This window comes from Channa argus, chromosome 23 (genome assembly GCF_033026475.1).
Source record: "Channa argus isolate prfri chromosome 23, Channa argus male v1.0, whole genome shotgun sequence".
Classification (NCBI taxonomy): Eukaryota; Metazoa; Chordata; class Actinopteri; order Anabantiformes; family Channidae; genus Channa; species Channa argus.
In genome coordinates, this window is record NC_090219.1 from 5,323,066 (window position 1) to 5,341,777 (window position 18,712).

At 39.3% G+C, this 18,712-nt stretch overlaps 1 protein-coding gene across 2 annotated transcripts in view; it reads right to left on the reverse strand.

Moving 5' to 3' along the window:
- LOC137108692 (interleukin-1 receptor accessory protein-like 1) overlaps positions 1-18,712 on the reverse strand; it is a 233,356-nt gene that overhangs the window by 111,721 nt on the left and 102,923 nt on the right. For both annotated transcript variants that reach the window (XM_067493597.1, XM_067493596.1), the window contains exons 4-5: positions 9,256-9,442; positions 7,608-7,761 (exon numbers count right to left, since the gene is read on the reverse strand). In XM_067493597.1, the coding sequence (XP_067349698.1) occupies positions 7,608-7,761; positions 9,256-9,442 (341 nt within the window). The remainder of the gene's footprint in view (positions 1-7,607; positions 7,762-9,255; positions 9,443-18,712) is intronic.

Genomic DNA, 18,712 nt, shown 5'->3' on the forward strand with positions numbered 1-18,712 from the left:
AGGAAACATTTCACTGATCATACTTGAAGCTGTTTTGTTAACGATTTCTTGGGCTAATGTGCAAAATAAATCTGTACAAGAGCAGATTTTATCACCAAAAAATAATACACGTGCTTTATCAACTCAATAGCAAATATGATCAGCAAAGAGTGCTTATTCTCAATGATAAATGAGACCCAAATATGTCATCAACCCAAATTAAATTCTGATATGGAATATGGGCAGTGGTGCAAAACCTTCACTAGGAGCGCAGCGAGTAATGAATTGAAACTGAGCAAAATAAAAAACATCCTTGTTAGGAAAGCTGTGAATGAGTGAGATGGTGCGTGACGCCTCTATGAAAATAATTGGTTCATAACCTCTGGCCTTTCCAGCTATTAAGAAAATAATATGGTAGTCACTATAAGGTAATAATTTTGAAAGCAGTTTTGCACTGGGCTCTGCCCAATGGAGGTCTCAGCAGAGCACTTTACAAGACTTTCACTGTTTTTGCACTATTCTTAGCTATTCCTTCAAGAGTCCTCTGCCAAATTTTCTCCAGTGAATCTTTTACCTGACCTCTATATCTCTGTCTGAATTGATGTCAAGGACAGTTTATGAAAAGAAAAAAAGAAAAAAAAAAGAAAAAGAAAAAAACACCGGAGAAGACACTGTTTGGAAAAACTTCCATCTGTACTAAACAAAAAATGTCCCTGTTGCCAAATGAAGGACGCTTTAACAAGTTTAACATGTTTCACCATGTTAAAGCCTCCACTGGTACAAGAATCCCAATTTTCTCTGGATCTAACTTATACACCATATAGTTACAATAGCTTTTGTGCAATTAAGAACTGCAAGAAAGGCCTCGAATGGCAATATGTAATCATGGCTACTTTTATTGGTGGTTTTTTAGTTGACTGTGCAATTTTTTGAGTTTCAGAAAAAGAAGATAAAGAAGGAAGAAGGAGGGAAAAAGAAAAGCCACGTCAAAGTGTAGCTTAAGGCTTTTAATTATTGGATGCAATAGAAAACCTGAAGGTAAATAGCAAAACCCATCAAGTTCTGCCTTTTACCATTTATTGATATGTGTGCCTGACTGAGTATGAGAGAGGCTAGTTGTGACAAATGCCTATACATTGGCTGAGGCAGAAGAGGAAGGTGATAAACAAGATAGAAGCATTTAATTCATCCCACTGTTGAATTTACTTTATTTTGTATCATTTTAATAGGGCTAGCATGAATGGGATCTCTTCCTTCTAATTTCCACCAATTCCACTAAAGTATTATATATTACCTTTATCTTACTTATATATGAAGTTATATGGTTATATATAAAGCATCGATGTAACTTTTTTCAATTGCTTTGGTAGAAATATTCTCAAAATTACCCTTATTGTGAAGAGGTGCTGCCAAAGCTTCCTGTGACTAAACAGAACTGCCATGGGTGCGGAGATATGGTAAATGATAAGATAACTGTAGTAATTGTTCGATGATTTTGCTGCATTCTTACAAACTATAAATTGATGATGACTAAAGGGCTGTGCAGAGTGTTCCATTTTTTTTTGTTTAAACATAATTTAATCTTCAAGCTGCTATAATCAATATTTGTAAAGCATTTTAGATATATAGCTGGCAACTTCCCAGTGAGCATCATAGCTAATTTTAAATGTGACGATGAGTGGCCTGTCATCAACACTATTAGGAAAGGCATTTAATTATAACAGCGCTGTCACCCACAATGTTAATGTGGGTGTGTCTATTCAATGTTCTATACAGTGCAGGCGTTACTGTCTGGAAAGCATGTGCACACACACACACACACACACACACACACACACACACACACACACACACACACACACACACACACACACACACACACACACGTGTGTTACTGGAAGCCTCACTCCTTTAACTGCACAGGGAAAAGCCAAAAGGTCAAAACAAAAATACTCTGTAGCTCATTTCCATAGCAACCAGATGTTTAAGTAACAATAATGATCTGCTGAATTCCCACTGTGGTGAGATGAGAACATCACACATAAGGCCAGTGTCACAGCTTCAGAACCCTGTGAAGGTGTGAAGATCATAAAGCTATGCCAAGAGCGTAAAATAAAAGTGACTGTAAAATGAAAATGCATCAGGCACTCTGATCTAGCATGCATCTTTCTTAAAGGCAACTTTTGCCAACACAACTCTAATGGTGTCAACACAAATACAAAATATAGTGTTTCAGTTCTGCATTTTGTGCTATAATAAAATAACTCTCACTGATTTGCTCACTGAATTATATTCAACCCTTACAAAATGCATCCTTGGCCACAGCCGGAGATAATGAACTTAAATAACAGCAGAGTTAAAGAATAATAAAAAAGGTACAAGAGTGTCATATAATAAAGTGACTTAAGGTTATGATATAAACAAATGAAAAATGTTCTGACTTAAATTCTCAAGAAATCGATTACACTCCACTGAATTAAATCCACTGTGTATTATCTTCACTCGTGCATCTGCACCTTGGCCAGATCAATTATGTTCTATTAATTAAAGTAAATTAAAGTATAATAAAAAACAAATATAACCCAATTTTCTTCATATGCTAATAGGTCAACTCAGAGACGGGAAAAGAAATTGGTAATAACCAGGTAATGGTGCTGACAGGAGCTATATGTTGCGGAAAGATTCAAAGAGGCAAAGAGGCATTAACATTACACTGGGCAGACGATGTAAGCAGCTTATTAGGATGAGGAAATAGAAGCCATTTCAACATTTTAATTTTCACCAATTAAATTTGCAATGTAAATGTCTAAATGTTGACTGGATATTTGAAGTCATTTGAAACTCAACCCATGTTTCTGTGCCATAAGCCATCTGTGTTCCTCAAATACAAACATCACATTTATTTTTACTCTGCAAAACGTAAGTCACTTTGCTGCTCACAGAGAACAATGGGCTGGACTGAGGGATAAAATGGTTCATATGGTTCATCTGTAACATATATAATGGCTATTGACATCCAAGATGTGCTAGTTCAGGATGACAAAGTATTCTGATGCTGAAAAGAAAACAACTAAAGTTTACCCTAAAGCCTCCAATGACCATAGTGAAGCAACTTCTGGTTGTGATAAGCTGGTTGCATTTCTAAATGATGAGTTTCAGCACTGCTGGTTTTGATCCATTCAGAATTAATAAATTCAAATTAGTTAAGCAGAGATGGCAGACAAACAGACAATATAAAAGAAGCCAGACATGTGGACTACTTTATAATAACAATAGACAAATGTTGCTTATACCATAAGAAGGTAAAGATGCCTGCTAGCTCTACTACCCCATGTCTTGGTCCCTTTAGAGGCTTCCAATGCAACACTGCTGAATTAACTCAACTCATTTCATGTTTGCAGAGGAAGCTACTGTCTGCAGCTTTTTGATGGGAAACTTGGGATAGCAAATACATTACCGTGCATTTTTTTCTGAGACAGATCATATGTTAGCACGAGATTTAATAAATGGAATCTGTGTTTCATGATGGTACTGGTCTACCAAAACAAAAATCAAACATTAAGTGGAACCATGAATATTGTCCTATTTTAACTTCTGTCTCCTGTCTTTATTTTTCAGATCTTACACACATTTGTCTTTTATTTGCGACTACAAAAATGCTGTGACATCAAGTTTAAGTAATTGATGCTCTCTTTAAGTAATAAGACGTTGGCTTAAAATGGTATTCTTCTTTAATGCACATTTATTACTATATTTACTTATCATGTTCCTCAATGCACTCGATGTAAGTCATGAACAGCCTAACCTCTAGACTTTATATTTATGTTCTCAACTCATACTGCATTTCTGTTAGTCTTTATGGTCCACATTCACAGAAAATACTCTCTAGTTTGCAAATGCACAGCAGAAAACACATGGGAACAGTTCCCATCATTCAAGAGCAGTGGTTGAGCTGAGGAAGCAAAATAGTTCCTTTCATTTCCAACCAAGTCGCTGGGCAATAATATTCAATAGTAAGCAACACCGAAATAGCATGGTGCTATCTAGCAAGAAACTATTGTTCACTCAAAAGAAATTGGTTTTGAATGTGCTTGACTGAAAGTGTTGAAACGAGAATCGCTTTAAATCACAAAGCTACACCAGTATCAGATCTGTCTATTGAAAACACTCAACAAAATATCAGCTGAGTGCATCAGTCAGTTTAAAGGGGAGGGCAGAGACATTTTATGTGGATTGTTTTTGGTTATTTACATGCTCACACTGTGAAGAACTCACCTCCCCTTCATCAACCAAATGCACTTTATTGAGTGCCGGTGCAAAATAAGAAAAGCAGGTTAAGATCATCAGTCCCAGCTCATTAGCTACACTGGCAGTCAGTTTTACACCAAAGTTGCTGCTCGTCTGTGTATCTATTTCATCATGGTTCCTTTGTACTGCAGTGTTTAATCTGGGACATCAAACACTGCGCCTTGCAAAGAAATCTTAAAACCTCAAATTTCATTTAACAATGAACGTTGCTTCCAATCACCCAGCAAGGCTGCTCATTATGATTTTAGCGGTGCTCATTATAGTCAAATAGATTCTGACCTTTCGTCCCATGGCACTGCTTTCCAAGGCCCTGTAGGCTGTTGATAAAGAGGGTGTTGCAGGGGTTTTGATGTTGAAATCGAATGATCTATTACAATAGTATTACTTAACCACAGACCTCTGTGGTTAGTGAATAGTTCAAACTATTTAGGAACATAATGAAATTATATAAAGCTAATATTACGTTAATTGTTTTTTGTTATCAAAGGTTCCTGGAACTAAACTTCAGCACTGCTCAGGACGTGGTACTACATCCAAGTTACAGATACTTCGAAGGGAGGCCAGCAATCAACTGTCACTTATCAAGCAATAGTCAAGCCAATATGTCATCAATAGTAATGATTGCAATTAGCAGTTTGTCAGAGGTACGGTGTTGCTGACCCATCAAACTTGTGAAGAGAAAGTTTTGAAATATGAAACAAAAGTATACAAAAATGATAGATCACTAAGAACACTGCAGAGAAAAATAAAACGCTGAAGACTGACAGCATTTGACAGTGGTTTGGGCCACAATAGGCTTGTGTCCGCAGTGCCCTGCGACTTTCAGGTGGCACTAAAAGTAAACTATATAGTAGATCAAATTATGGTTATAATGTTGGTTCTTATTATTACACTGTCTTTCTCATTAAAGCATAGTTTACTTGCTTAGAAAAAAGCGCACAGAAATTGTCGGTCTTTGCTTTTGCATTTTAATGCCATAATATGGACTGTGGAATTCCAGTGAATGGGTTAATATACAAAATATACAGAGTACTGTAGGTAATGCTATTCTTTGAAAACTCCTGTTTGTCGAGAATTGGTAAAACTGTTTTTTAAGCTCTATTTTGATGTTGTGTCTCTTCTTCTCACTGGTCTTCTAGATGTGTTTATAATGGGAAGAAATGGCTGACAATTTCCACAAACAACTGAATCTTAGAATGCTTGTTATCATGAGTAATTGTGAAAACTAGGCAAACTCGGGTGTTTCGTGCACAAAAGTCATGATTGTCAAAATTACCACAGATTCAACTTGGATTCGGTAGATTTATCAAAGTCAGTACTGAGCTGCATGTATAGCCGCCATTGGTGCACAAAAAAAACAGCACACAAAAATTCAAAATGTCTTCAATCAAAGAAAACTAAATAAATAAATCCAAAACTCAGAGTAAAGGAATTCTGCCTAAAAGAAGAGCAACAAAGCCAAAAGCTGAATGAACACTGGCATTGCACCCCAAGTTCAGAAAGAACAATGAGAACTTGTATTATACTTTTAGAGCTTTTTGACTGCAGGAACCTAGTGAGCCAGGATTGAACTTTACCCCCACGGTTCAGGTTCTGTTTTTGTTTCCACTGCCCTCTGCCTGCTTCGGAAATATGTTCTGGGACCTATATTTCAGCACTGCTCAGGAGGTAGTACTAAATCAAGCTCCAGGAAACCTGCAAGGGGAGAGGGCAGGTGCTTAAACTGCCGTCACCTGTGACTGGTTAAAGGTAAGAGCCGTATCCTCTTAAGCATTAGCAAATAAATACAGATTGGAAAAACAAACCAGAACTGACCACTGAAATGAGAAAACCTTGTTCGGGTTATGGAAGTTACATCTAAGTAAATCAATTAACTACTGTATTGTACCACCATGTAAACTACTACTACTATGAAATGGAAATGAATGCACAGGACAGCCAAAGCCAAAATAATCATTTCCTTTTCATTCACACACACACAACTATATCTTTAATAAAACCACTACAATTTATGTATATAGATTCATCCATCCATCCATTTCTTTTATAATGCTAACAGGATCTGAGGGCTGGACTCTATTCCAGCATGCATTAGGCAGGAGGCAGGGTACATCCAGACATCCAGTGCCAGTCTATCAAATGGCTAGAGTGAGACACAGTCACACCTACAGACAGAGCAGCTATGGGAGAAAAACAAAACACAAAAAAACACAAGTGGAGGAGTATATTTCTTTCTAAAAAATCATAAATGCTGCTTTTACTGCCAGAATCCAATCATCAATCATCCTTTGCCACCTGTTTTGAAATGTTGAATGTCTCCAAAGTAGATAGAGAAATTAAGATTACTCCTCCAGGATGACATTTTGAGACTGGTGAGAAAATGATTTATGACTGCACTCTGCCTGCACCAGAGTCTGTCTTGCCTCTTTAAAGGGGCTATAAAGTGTAATCAGGTAGCAGTTAACAGCAAACACTTTGTCTGACCCTCACACCCACAATGTGCGATGGCCGCCACAGTGAACTGTAACTGCCCCTTTATCCATCCCAAACCTACGTGCTGCTCTGCTTTATTTTAGTCTCTGTTCTCCTGCATTTGTTTGTAGCTTGCAGACATGAGCCACCACAGGAAAGGTGAACTCAACCAGATGTCCAAATGAGAGTAAATACTGTTGTTGTGTCACAAAGCATTCTGACATCACCTAAGAAAACTAAATTACAATCGGATAGGCAGAAAAAGAGCATAATTAAGTTGTAAATGTGGGGTTCTCCCTATCTACTGCACCTGCTGTGTTAACCTTGGCTGTGACAGCGTCACTGGCAGGAAATCTGCCTTAAGAAAAAGTGCTGAAGTGGCTATGTGCAAAATCGACTACACCACAAGCAATCAAAGAAGCCTGGAAGTCACAGCCCCATTACTGACTGTGACACTTCGGAAACATACAGGGATCAGCTTTAAAATGTTTAAATGATAAAATTTTTAACAGCAACCAGAAGCGACTTTTTTATTTTTTTTTAAGCAGATTACGGAGTAGAAAACACATGATCTGTAGAACATAATCACCAGACACTGTGCACAAAGGCATCACCAAAAGCATTGACAATTTTTGTTGAAATCTTTTCTTCCTAAAATATTTGCACTGAGGGTTTCAGTATTTCTTTTTTCATCTGTAAGTACCACAGCCATTCAGCTTCTGTGTCTCTTTCAGTAAATACCAAAGTATAAAAGTGTAAAAGTCATTACAAAACACACTGAGGACTGTGCTCTCAAAGAATTTGCAGTATTACTTTTAAAAACTATTAAATAGAGACAGTTTCTTTACCTGTGACAGATAGCTCAGTTGTCCTCCGTACCACAAAGTTTCCAAACTGCAATTCGCAGGTGTAATTCCCAATGTCATCTTCCCGTACTTCCTTGATAGACAGGGTGTCCCTCCTCCTATCTATGGTTTGTCTCCACTGCTTTGGCTTGCATTCCTTTATTCAAAATAAAGAAAAACATCAACAGGTTCCAATAATAAAGACCAAATGTACGTGAAAGGTGGTTCAAAGTTAAAAGTGGATAAAAGTAAATTCTTCCTGTACTGTACACTGTACATTTTGTTTTAGTAGTAATACTTTAAATGTTTACCAAACAAATTAAAAGTTTAGGATGCATGATTCAATTTTTACTGTGGAACTGAAAAGTCATAATCAGGCTAGAGGCCCAAGAAATGTCAGACAATGCACAAAAATTCTAAGCATAAAATTAATTTTGGACTCTTAAGCCTGTTTCAGACATGAACTCTAGAGAATGTCAGGAGGATCAGGTCCCAAGGGGTGGTGCTTGGGCACTTCGAGCAGGGGGCAGAACATGACACAAACACAAACCTGTGGAAGTGACAGTGTTTTGCTTTGTAATCTGGTCGTATACCACAGAATCCTTGTGTTTGTTTGACTATTTCCAGGTCTGCCCTTACCAACAGAAGTTCACGAATTTCGTCCTTCCAGTTTGACATTGATGTTGTGTTCGTATTAATGAATGAGCCCTTCAGCTTCGGGTGTTTGCATTTGATCGGTTTCACGGCAGCCACAGGAAATAGTCAATTCTCCGGAGTATTACCTTCTCTATTAACAAATGAGCTCAGTTGGAGATAATCCGGACTTTGCACTGGCTGGGTAAGATCTGAGTAATGTCAGGGGCAACAGACTTGGGCTTTTGCATTCACACATGCACTCACACTTTTTTCTAAATTCCTATAATAATACTATTACGTAGTTCGTATAGACCATAGGAAACAGTCAAGGCCTCTCAGATTTTGTGCCATGTATCACCCAAGGCAGGAAAACTGGAGCACTGTTTGTTTGATTTTTAACTGGGATCCAAAGAGGCCTCACAGAATCCAATCAGTTGCCACAGACAATGCAAAAGCAAATAAATAAGGGGTGTGAAGGCCACAGTAATTATCTCCTCTCTTAATTTGATTCAGTGGGAAAGCAAAGAAGTGATGTGGCCACCTAATCTGGCACACGCTCCTGTCTGATGAACCCCCTCCCTAAGTTTTAGCTTACAGCTCTGTCAAGGAGGCATTGGAGGTCTTATTTACTAGGTCAGTTTGACTGTAGGTATTACAACTCTCCATACGGAGGAAAGATAGATGTATGTGTGCAATAACCAGATTTATTTTTGTCTGGTATATATTTACTTTGCTTTCAGTTACAAACGCCAGAGACCTCAGGTACCTGAAGTTAATTAGACCTGAATATGGCTGACCTTCAATACTGTAGGTTATTCTTTAAATAAATCATAGATTTATACTCCTGTGCAGGGGGAAGTAGCTCTTTAATTTAACTGAAAGTTTTCATTTCTACTATTGTGCATTATGTGTTTCAAGTGACATCTTGCACTTCTACAAGATAAAAGGAAATGTAATCAGTGCCGCAATACATCTAATTACTTGTGAAAACAGCATATAGGAAGATGCATCTTACCTTGTACCAAACAATCTGAGGCTCTACTCCTGGCTGTATATAATCCTCAATGCCTGGGCAGGTGATGTCTTTGCTTTTGCTTAATTCTGCTTTCTCAAAGAACCTCATTTTGGAGTTGTAGCAGAGGTCTGTGTCATTCTCTGCCACTGTGAGAGACATGGACACCTTCATGCAGTATGTGGAGTTCCTGTAGAAATACAAAGTTAATGAATCAGTCTGAGACATAAATTAGTTTTTATCGTATTGAAGTGTTGCCAAAGAAAAGCTGTCCATCTTTGACTTAACAGAAACTCGAGAGCCAGTGCTATCAAGATTCATTCCTCAGAAATATTGTGAATCATTACATATAGCAGAAGGCAGATAGAAAAAAAGCCTTTCCTTCCAAAGCAATTAATCATTTTCACAATGTAAGTAGCATTTGCTTAGTGCCAAACTGTCCTGGATGTTGAATCAATATCTCTATGATGACCCTTATTGTCGGCAATTGTATATTTCTGTATTACTAGAAATACATAAAAAAACTATTATTGGAAAACTCAAAGTGTGTCTGTATGTATAGTGTGGTGTACACCTGTGTATCAGAGGCAGTGACACGAGTGGTAATACGAAGCGACGGCTCTGAATGTCAACAGCACCTGAAGATTGATTGAGCCTTTTGTTTTCAGTTAAGCTTTACAATGTGAGCTAGCAGAAAATTGCTTGTTACAACTGATGTACTGTAACTTCTCAGGTCATATACATAAAAAAAATATTTCTTACACAAGGGAGAGTGGCATTAAATGCAATATTACATGTAATGTTTAGAGACTACATACTTGACTGGGTCACAGGTACTGGTGCGTATATATAATGGTGGAATAAACATTTATTTACTACTTGGTACTGTAGTATATCTTCACCGGTTTGTGTTGCCCCTCTTTGGAATTGCTTGATAAAGTACTAAAATCTGCAATCCTGATCAGATCTAATCCTGCCCTGCAGTACAATGCTTCACTGCCACACGAGAGGAAAAGATACAGCTCTAAAGCATCTACAGCAAGCCTGTTTGGATCATTAATGGGACAGCGATTTTGAGATTGGATCTACTGCCCAAGTAATTCTTTACAGAACGTTGAAATCAAAGAACACATTGATTCGCTGAATGTTGTGCTATTTAAAGGAGAGGAACAGAAGCAAAGGTCCCTGATGATCAATGAATTCAATAACAGCACCTTTTCTTCACACAAACTGGCTAATAAGACTGTCAGAACTGACATGTACTTTGGCCGGACTGGCCAAACAAATTGGCAGTGTTTGGGAAAATCTCATAACTAATTTTTCAACTAAAGCTGGTTATTCAAATTGGGCTGAACCAACAAACAATTACAAACATGTTAAATCCTTATATAATTGTGAAGCATTAGCTGCCTTGAGGATTAGTAGAACACACTGGTCTTCCCTACAGTGTCTGCAAACAATCACTCTCCCCTCTAAACTGGACAGTACCGTACGTGGCTGTTTACAGTTGAGCGTGCCATTTTCATGAAACCCGGATTCAAATGTGACATGATGTCGAGCTTATACCAGACAACTTCTACCAGATGGACACCTGTGCAAATGAGATCCCACGGGTGTGCTCTCTTCCCTGTTAAATATTCTGTGCAGCACTGATAAACTCACCAGCTGAAAGAGCGAGAGCGAATTGTGTCATCTGCTCTGCATGAGTGATCGATAGTGTGGGCCCATACTTTATCCTACACTGTCTTTGGAACATTTCACATCCATGAGCCTGAAGAGCCTGGTGATCTCTTGACTATATACTCAGCCAGTATACATCCCAGAGATATATAAGTATAGTACATACTGAGTGCTCATCAGCACTCATGGGACTCTGCATACTGCAGATACAGTGATAACATGCTGGGTGATACGGTATCATGGCATTAATGGGTGAAAGTGTCTGTCAAATATGTCACAGTGAAGGGGATATGCAATGTCGTGGCAATGATAGATAGCATCCTGCATACATCAACCCAAAGATGTGTAAGGCTGACAGCTAGCGTACACAGCTGGAGGGCAGGGGGAGGATTTAAGCTGCAATATGTGGCAAAAGCAGTGAAATTGTGTACAATGGTCAGTTAGGACTTAAGCAGCCAGCAGAAGGATTATTACTCGCATACTGTGCCAAAAAAAAAGAAAACCACAGTCTCTCACTTTTCTCTGAGATACTTATTCACAGGTACATTTCTAGATTTATGCATGCAGTTAATAAGCTATCCCCACTCATCTTTGAGGTTCACAGGGGGGCTGGAACCAATCCCAGATGGCATTTGTTGAGAGGCAGGGTACATCCTGGACAGGTTACTAGTCTACCACATGGTTGACACAGAGAGACAACCATTCATGCTCACATTCACACCTGCGGGTGAGTTTAAGGTACCAATTAACCTAACCTGTGGTTTTTTGGACTCCAAGGAGTAAACCCACGCCTGTATAGGCCCATAGGCCTAGTTGTTTCGATCAAATCCAGCCCATTAACATACAGTGCAGTTAGATTCATCTAAACATCTACTATACATTACGTTTACATTGTTTTGATTGTCTGCCACCACCAGAGTATGAAACCAGACAGAACCTGCCCTTTAACTCAGCGACTGTTCACTCTGATATTAAATAATAGGCAGACGAATTGATTTGAAATTCTCCTGAGAATCCATGGCACCTGCAGGGAAATTAATGAACAAACTTAATGAATCTCTTAATTAAAATAACTCATTTCTAATAGAAAATGTGTTAGGAAATAATTGCTGATTATTCACTAGAGCTTACTTTTAACTAAAAGTGTTCTCAAGGAAAGACTCGATGTAAAGCGGATGTCACACGGGGAGAGGTCCAAAGGATGAATAAAGGTTACCACGACATAATGTTATTACAGGGCAGTGCAATAAACCCATTATAGATACTGCATTAACCCATTAGAGGGTTGATCTAATGCTAAGGCACTGCTGGGCAGCTAATTTGTTGACCTTTGCTGTACAGTTATTAACCCATAGTTATTAACCCTTTCAGATTTTAGATAGCTAACATGTTGACCCATGCTATGTAGTGACATCAAGGTCCTAGTTTGATGACATTCAAGATGAGATGAAATAGGTTGACCTTGATGCATATATCCTGCAGTTTATTCTGCCATTTAATAGCATATCATAAAATTAAAGTTATTTGCCAATTTATTCAAAATGACTTTTAGAAATTTCTAACAAAACTTGAAAACTACTTATAATAACTTCTGAACTTAATGACTAAAAGATGTATGCAATTACTCGAAAACTGAAAAAGCTTGAAAACATGTGTCAGCCTATTTTGAGACTGTCGTTGTTAATATGGCAGCATCCCAGCTGTCTCAGCAGCATCTAGAAAATGGATAAGCTGTTTCTAGTGCCAACCATGCACATTCTCAATCACTGCACCATTTAAAACAAACATCACAGAAATATACCTGCTGTAATCATAGGGATATGAGAATATATATTTTAAAATCTTCTTTTAAAATAAATTTCCTCATCTGCTAGTTTGATGATAGAATTGAACAGCATTGTTACTGCTGGGTTGAGGTTGGGTGAAAGTGAAGATCAACATATGATTCACGTATTTGTGAATCATGTTGAAACCAAGTACATTCTTGACAGAATGCATATTGGCCAGATAATGTAGCCTGGCATGCTTGGATGTGGCAGTTCACATGTACTCAAAGACAGATACAGCACTGCCTTAAGACAGGCAAGACAAAGTGTGGTGGGCATCAAACAGTGGGTCAAAGCAGATCCAAGTCCAAAGTGAAACAAGAAAGAGAAAAAGCTTCAAAACATAGTTTAAAACTTACAGCCATGAACATAGGTGTCAAATATAATGAAATTGCAACAACTTCTAAGGCACAAACCTTAACACCAGCCCCCGACAGTCTTATCCTACTTTGTCTGTCCACACCAATACAATATTAATCCAGTCCAAGATAGGGCTGGCCCACTTATTGTAATCCAGTATTGTATGGTCCTGGCATTATTTATGGCCAGAGCGAAGGTCATAGTGAGCATTTGGAAGGCTCGGTCTCCTTTCTGTAGAGCTCAGTCATAACTCACCTGTCAACTCTAGAACCAGGCCCAGGATGATGAAGCACCCAGACTCTCTAAATATTACTGCGGGCCAACTTGCTGCTGCTTAGCCCCTGTCTAAGAATGTGGCACTTGTCTGCTATCCTGGAACAACTGACTCCTGCCTCAATTATAATCCATCCCCCTTGTTTCTCTTGTCCGTACCTTCATCCAGCCAGCCACCCTCTTTGGTCTTGTCTTATGGGACATGATTTCAGAGAGGAAAACACCTGTGTGGATAATTTAGTTTCGCACGCTGTGAAAAACGCATGCCTGCACCTGTCTACACACTGATATTACACATACAAGCACAAAATACAGATAGAGAAGCAGTATCTCTGCATTGTATGATATAGTAGATAATCCTGCAAAGACTAACAACACAGAAGGCTTAAAATTCAATACAACTTTATTGAGAGTACAGGGTTGATTATGCAAAGCTGAGGAGTCTCAAAAGCGTATTTTTGGTTCAATTACCCGAGAAGTTTACCTCTAAGCTGAAGTGGTAATTTATTGACAGACTGTATAGACAAATTGAAAAAAAATTAAACACAAAAATAAATAAATACAAATGATTAAATTTAAAAAATGCATATATTTTAGCCATTTGAAACCGAAATAGTAAAAGCTCACCCCAGCTACTTGTTGTGTGACACAAGTTCCCAAATCCCAACTTTAAAACTACTATAAATTTAGAGACTGTTCAAGAAATGTACATCTGCCAAAGCAATCATCTCAGTCTGAGAATTCCACCGACCCCCCTTGAGTTGTGTGTCTCAAATTGACAGTGGCACAACTTGTGTGCAAACAAGTCATTTCGCAGTCAATGTCTTCAGGGAACTAATTTTCCATTCCACAAAACCCCCAACTCATCTTTATGCCAGCAACCTGATTTGATAACAAGCATAAACAATTTGTCTCCATCGTATTCTCTTCCAGCTCCATCATGACCTTATTCATTGGTCCCCAGACCCTCTGGGTGTAATGTACAAGCGGCCATATGCATATCAAACCCAAACCGTCTCATACTAGCAATGCCACTGAGGGTATGGGCCATAATCGCTGAAAAATGTAAAAGAGTTGCTGTCATCGCTGAATATCAATATGGTTTTGGACAAACTCAGCAGGTTCTTTTGGGGATGTAAACATGAAAAGAAATGTTGCCTACAATAAAACAATGAGAGTAAGTAACAGGGTCAAAATCTTCTTTTCTGCATCCTTAAGGATTATTGGTGCCATTTTAGGGATTAGAGAAACACTCCTGCAGTCAAAGAATATCTGCAAACCATACATTATCAATTAATTTTTAAGGAGAAGTCTGTTTCTCACCCTGCGTGTTTTGGATTCTAGAATGTAAGCAGCTTTTGGAGCAATTTTGTGATTAAAAAAAAGAAAAAAAATTGTTTATGGCTGATTTCACTACAGAGTTTTTATTCCATGTGGAGATACACATGACGCAACAAATGAATACATTTGCTTTTGAAAAATAAATGACTTTTACAAAAGCTGATTCAAAAGTACTTTGTCAAATGCTTTACAACCAGTAAAATGTAAATTAGCTCTTTCAGTTTTATGAAATTCTAATGAAGTTTCTTTTCCAAGTCCCAGTCACTTTCCTATTATGGTCTCACCCTTAGGATTCAGGCGAGCTGTGAGCTCTCTACTATATCCCGGTTTGACTGACAGCTGCGGTATTGCAGATGTCTCGCTTGGAGCTTGGCTGTTCTTGATCCAGAGGGGAGGGAGGGGTAGTAGGGATGGGGGAGGAAAAGTTGGCTGTGGTGCCAAAGTGATTGTGCTTGGGGAATAGTATTTCTGACATTTGTCTGGCAGATAAAAACCACCATCAGATATGAGGAAGAGAAGGTCAGTGTCCCTGCTATCAGATAGGGATGGTTTGGCATCTTGTTTGATGACTTGCTCTGCTCAGTGTAGACCAGGAGAGCCATAAGGCTGGACACATAGGGAGACAACGCTGAGGATGTGACTCTGAGTAAAATTGGGTGTTTTTCTGTTACCCTAAACTGAAAAATTAATACTGCACGTAGGAGTAAAAGAAAGGAGTAAAAGAAATTCACACTGAAAGTAAAGAAAAAGAAACATACAGGACCTCCTGAGGAATTGTTCTCAGTAGTCATGCAGATTGTGACAACTGGATTGAGTCAAGAGGTCTCCAACAGTAAAATGTTCACAGTCAACCTTCTCTCTCTTTGCTCTGTGTAGCCAGGAGCCATTTAAGCTTGACTTAATCAAAAGGAATCGAGCATGGGACAAATGTCCAATCAGAAGGAGCGTGAAGGGCATGCAGTGAAATTGGCTGTGGCCGTAATGCATGCACATGGTGGATTGAACCTATTCCATTTTCTACAAAGAGCATCCAATATAGATCAAAATGAGCATATCTTGTATTATTTGAAAAACAGAAATTTTAGGTTTTTGTGCTGTGTAAACCTACAGCCAATTTGCATTCAGGGCACAAATTTATTTTTTGTTGATTTTGCCCAGTTTTTGGTAAACTAAAATAAGATCTAGACTACAACCCATCAGGGCTTGACAACTCTCATGCTCACTGCCTGAATGCTGTGGACACAGGCACTTTCTGATGAAACAAATATGACCTAAACTTTGTATTTCCCTGAACACACTTTGCCTTTAAAACGCAGTAGACCAACAGCATTTAAAAGAAGCAGATGCTATATTGGTATTTCTTTAATGTAAACCCTACACATTAAGAGAAATAATCTACTGTAGTTACATTCCAGTTACAACAAGGAGAGGAAATGTTCACTCCAAGTACCACCCTAAGTTTAAGGAAATAGTCAGTCAGCTGTTTGGATAGCTTGTTGATCTGTCACACAGTTCCCAGCTTATGGTTCTCCACAAAAGCAATATTAAAATTAGCTAAAACTCCTAGTCCATATATTATAGGAAAGGTTGACATAAATATTGTGACGGGTCTATTCCGGTTTTCTTGCACCTTTCATATTCCAACACATATTTCCCCAGGTTCACATTCCTATCATGTTCTCCATCCTGTTTACAGTGACGGCAATAGCACAGAAGCAGAAGTCAATAAACTTCACAATGGACCATAAGCAAACACTGTGTTCACTTCAGATTGCTTTTGAGATTACTATAATAAATATACTGTGTGTGTATATACATAAATACAACACACACACACACACACACACACACACACACACATAACTTATACATATATATTTTCCTTTCGGCTGTTCCCTTTCAGGGGTCGCCACAGCGAATCATGTGCCTCCATCTAACCATATCCTCTTCATCCTCTTCTCTCACACCAACTAACTTCACGTCCTCTCCTGCTTCACAGCTCCACCCTCAGCATCCTTCTACCGATATATTCACATTCTCTCCTCTGAACATGTCCAAACCACCTCAATCTGTCCTCTCTGACTTTATTTCCAAAACATCTAACATGAGCTGTCCCTCTGATGTCCTCATTCCTGATCCTGTCCATCCTCGTCACTCCCAAAGAGAACCTCAACATCCTCAGCTCTGCTACCTCCAGCTCTGCCTCCTGTCTTTTCTTCAGTGCCACTGTCTTTAAGCCGAAAACATCTCTAGTCTCATCGCCGTCTTGAACACCTTTCCTTTCAATCTCGCTGATACTCTTATATCACACAACACAGCTGGCACTTTTCTCCACCCACTCCAACCTGCTTGCACTTGCCTCTTCACCTATTTTCCACACTCTCCATTGCTCTGAACCATTGACCCTAAGTACTTAAAGTCCTGCACCTTCTTCACCTCTGCTCCCTGTAACCTCATCTTTCCCCCTGGGTCCCTCTCATTGACACACATTCTGTCTTGATGCGGTTAAGCTTCATTGCTCTGTTTTCCAGAGCAGACCTCCACCTCTCTAGATTTTCCTCCACCTGCTCCCTGCTCTCACTACAAATCACAATGTCATCTGCAAACATAATAGTCCATGGAGATTCCTGTATAACCTCATCTGTCAGCCTGTCCATCACCAGAGCAAACAAGAAGGGGCTCAGAGTTGATCCTTGATGCAGACCCACCTCCACCCTGAACTCCTCTGTCACACCTACAGCACACCTCACCAAGGTCTTACAGCTCTCATACATGTCCTGCACCACTCTAACATACTTCTCTGCCACTCCAGACGTCCTCATACAATACCACAGCTCCTCTCTCTGCACCCTATCATACGCTTTCTCTAAACCTACAAAGACACAATACAACTCCCTCTGACCCTCTCTGTACTTCTCCATCAGCATCCTCAAAGCAAATACTGCATCTGTTGTTCTCTTTCTAGGCATGAAACCATATTGCTGCTCACAAATGCTCATCTCTGCCCTTAGCCCAGCTTTCACTACTCTTCCCACAACTTCATTGTGTGACTCATCAGCTTTATTCCTCTGTAGTTGCCACAGCTCTGCACATCTCCCTTGTTCTTAAAAATCTCCACCAGTACACTTCTCGTCCAGTCCTCGTGCAGTCTCTCACTCTCCAAGATCTTGTTAAACAAACTAGTCAGAAACTCTACTGCCACCTCTCCTAGACACTTCCATACCTCCAGAGGTATGTCATCAGGATCAACTGCCTTTCCACTCTTCATCCTCTTCAACGTCCTCCTCACTTCACTCTTACTAATCTTTCCTACTTCCTGCTCCACACCAATCACCTCTTCTACTCTTTGTTCCCTTTCATTTTCCTCATTCATCGGCTCTTCAAAGTTCTCCTTCCATCTTCCCATCACACTCCTGGCACCTGTCAATACATTTCCATCCTTATCTTTAATCACACTAACCTGCTGCACATCCTTCCCATCTCTATCTCTTTGTCTGGCCAACCTGTACAAATCCACCTCTCTCTTTAGTGTCCAACCTAGCATACAAGTCCTCATAAGCTATTGGTTTGGCCTTTGCCACCTCTACCTTCACTTTAAGCTGTATTTCCCTGTACTCCTCTCTACTTTCTTCAGTCCTGTCAGTGTCCCAATTCTTCTTAGCTAACCTCTTTCTCTGTATACACTCTTGAACTTCCTCGTTCCACCACCAAGTCTCCTTGTCCACTTTCCTCTTTCCTGATGACACACCGAGTACCCTCCTACCTGTCTCCCTGATCACATTAGCTGTAGTGGTCCAGTCATGTGGAAGAACTTCTTGACCACCCAGAGTCTGTCTCAGCTCCTCCCTGAGGCTACACGACATTCTTCCTTTTTCAACTTCCACCACTTCAACTTCTTCTCTGCCTTTGTCCTCGTCATCTTCCTCACCACCAGAGTCATTTTAGACACCAACATCCTGTGTTGTCTGGCTACAGTCACT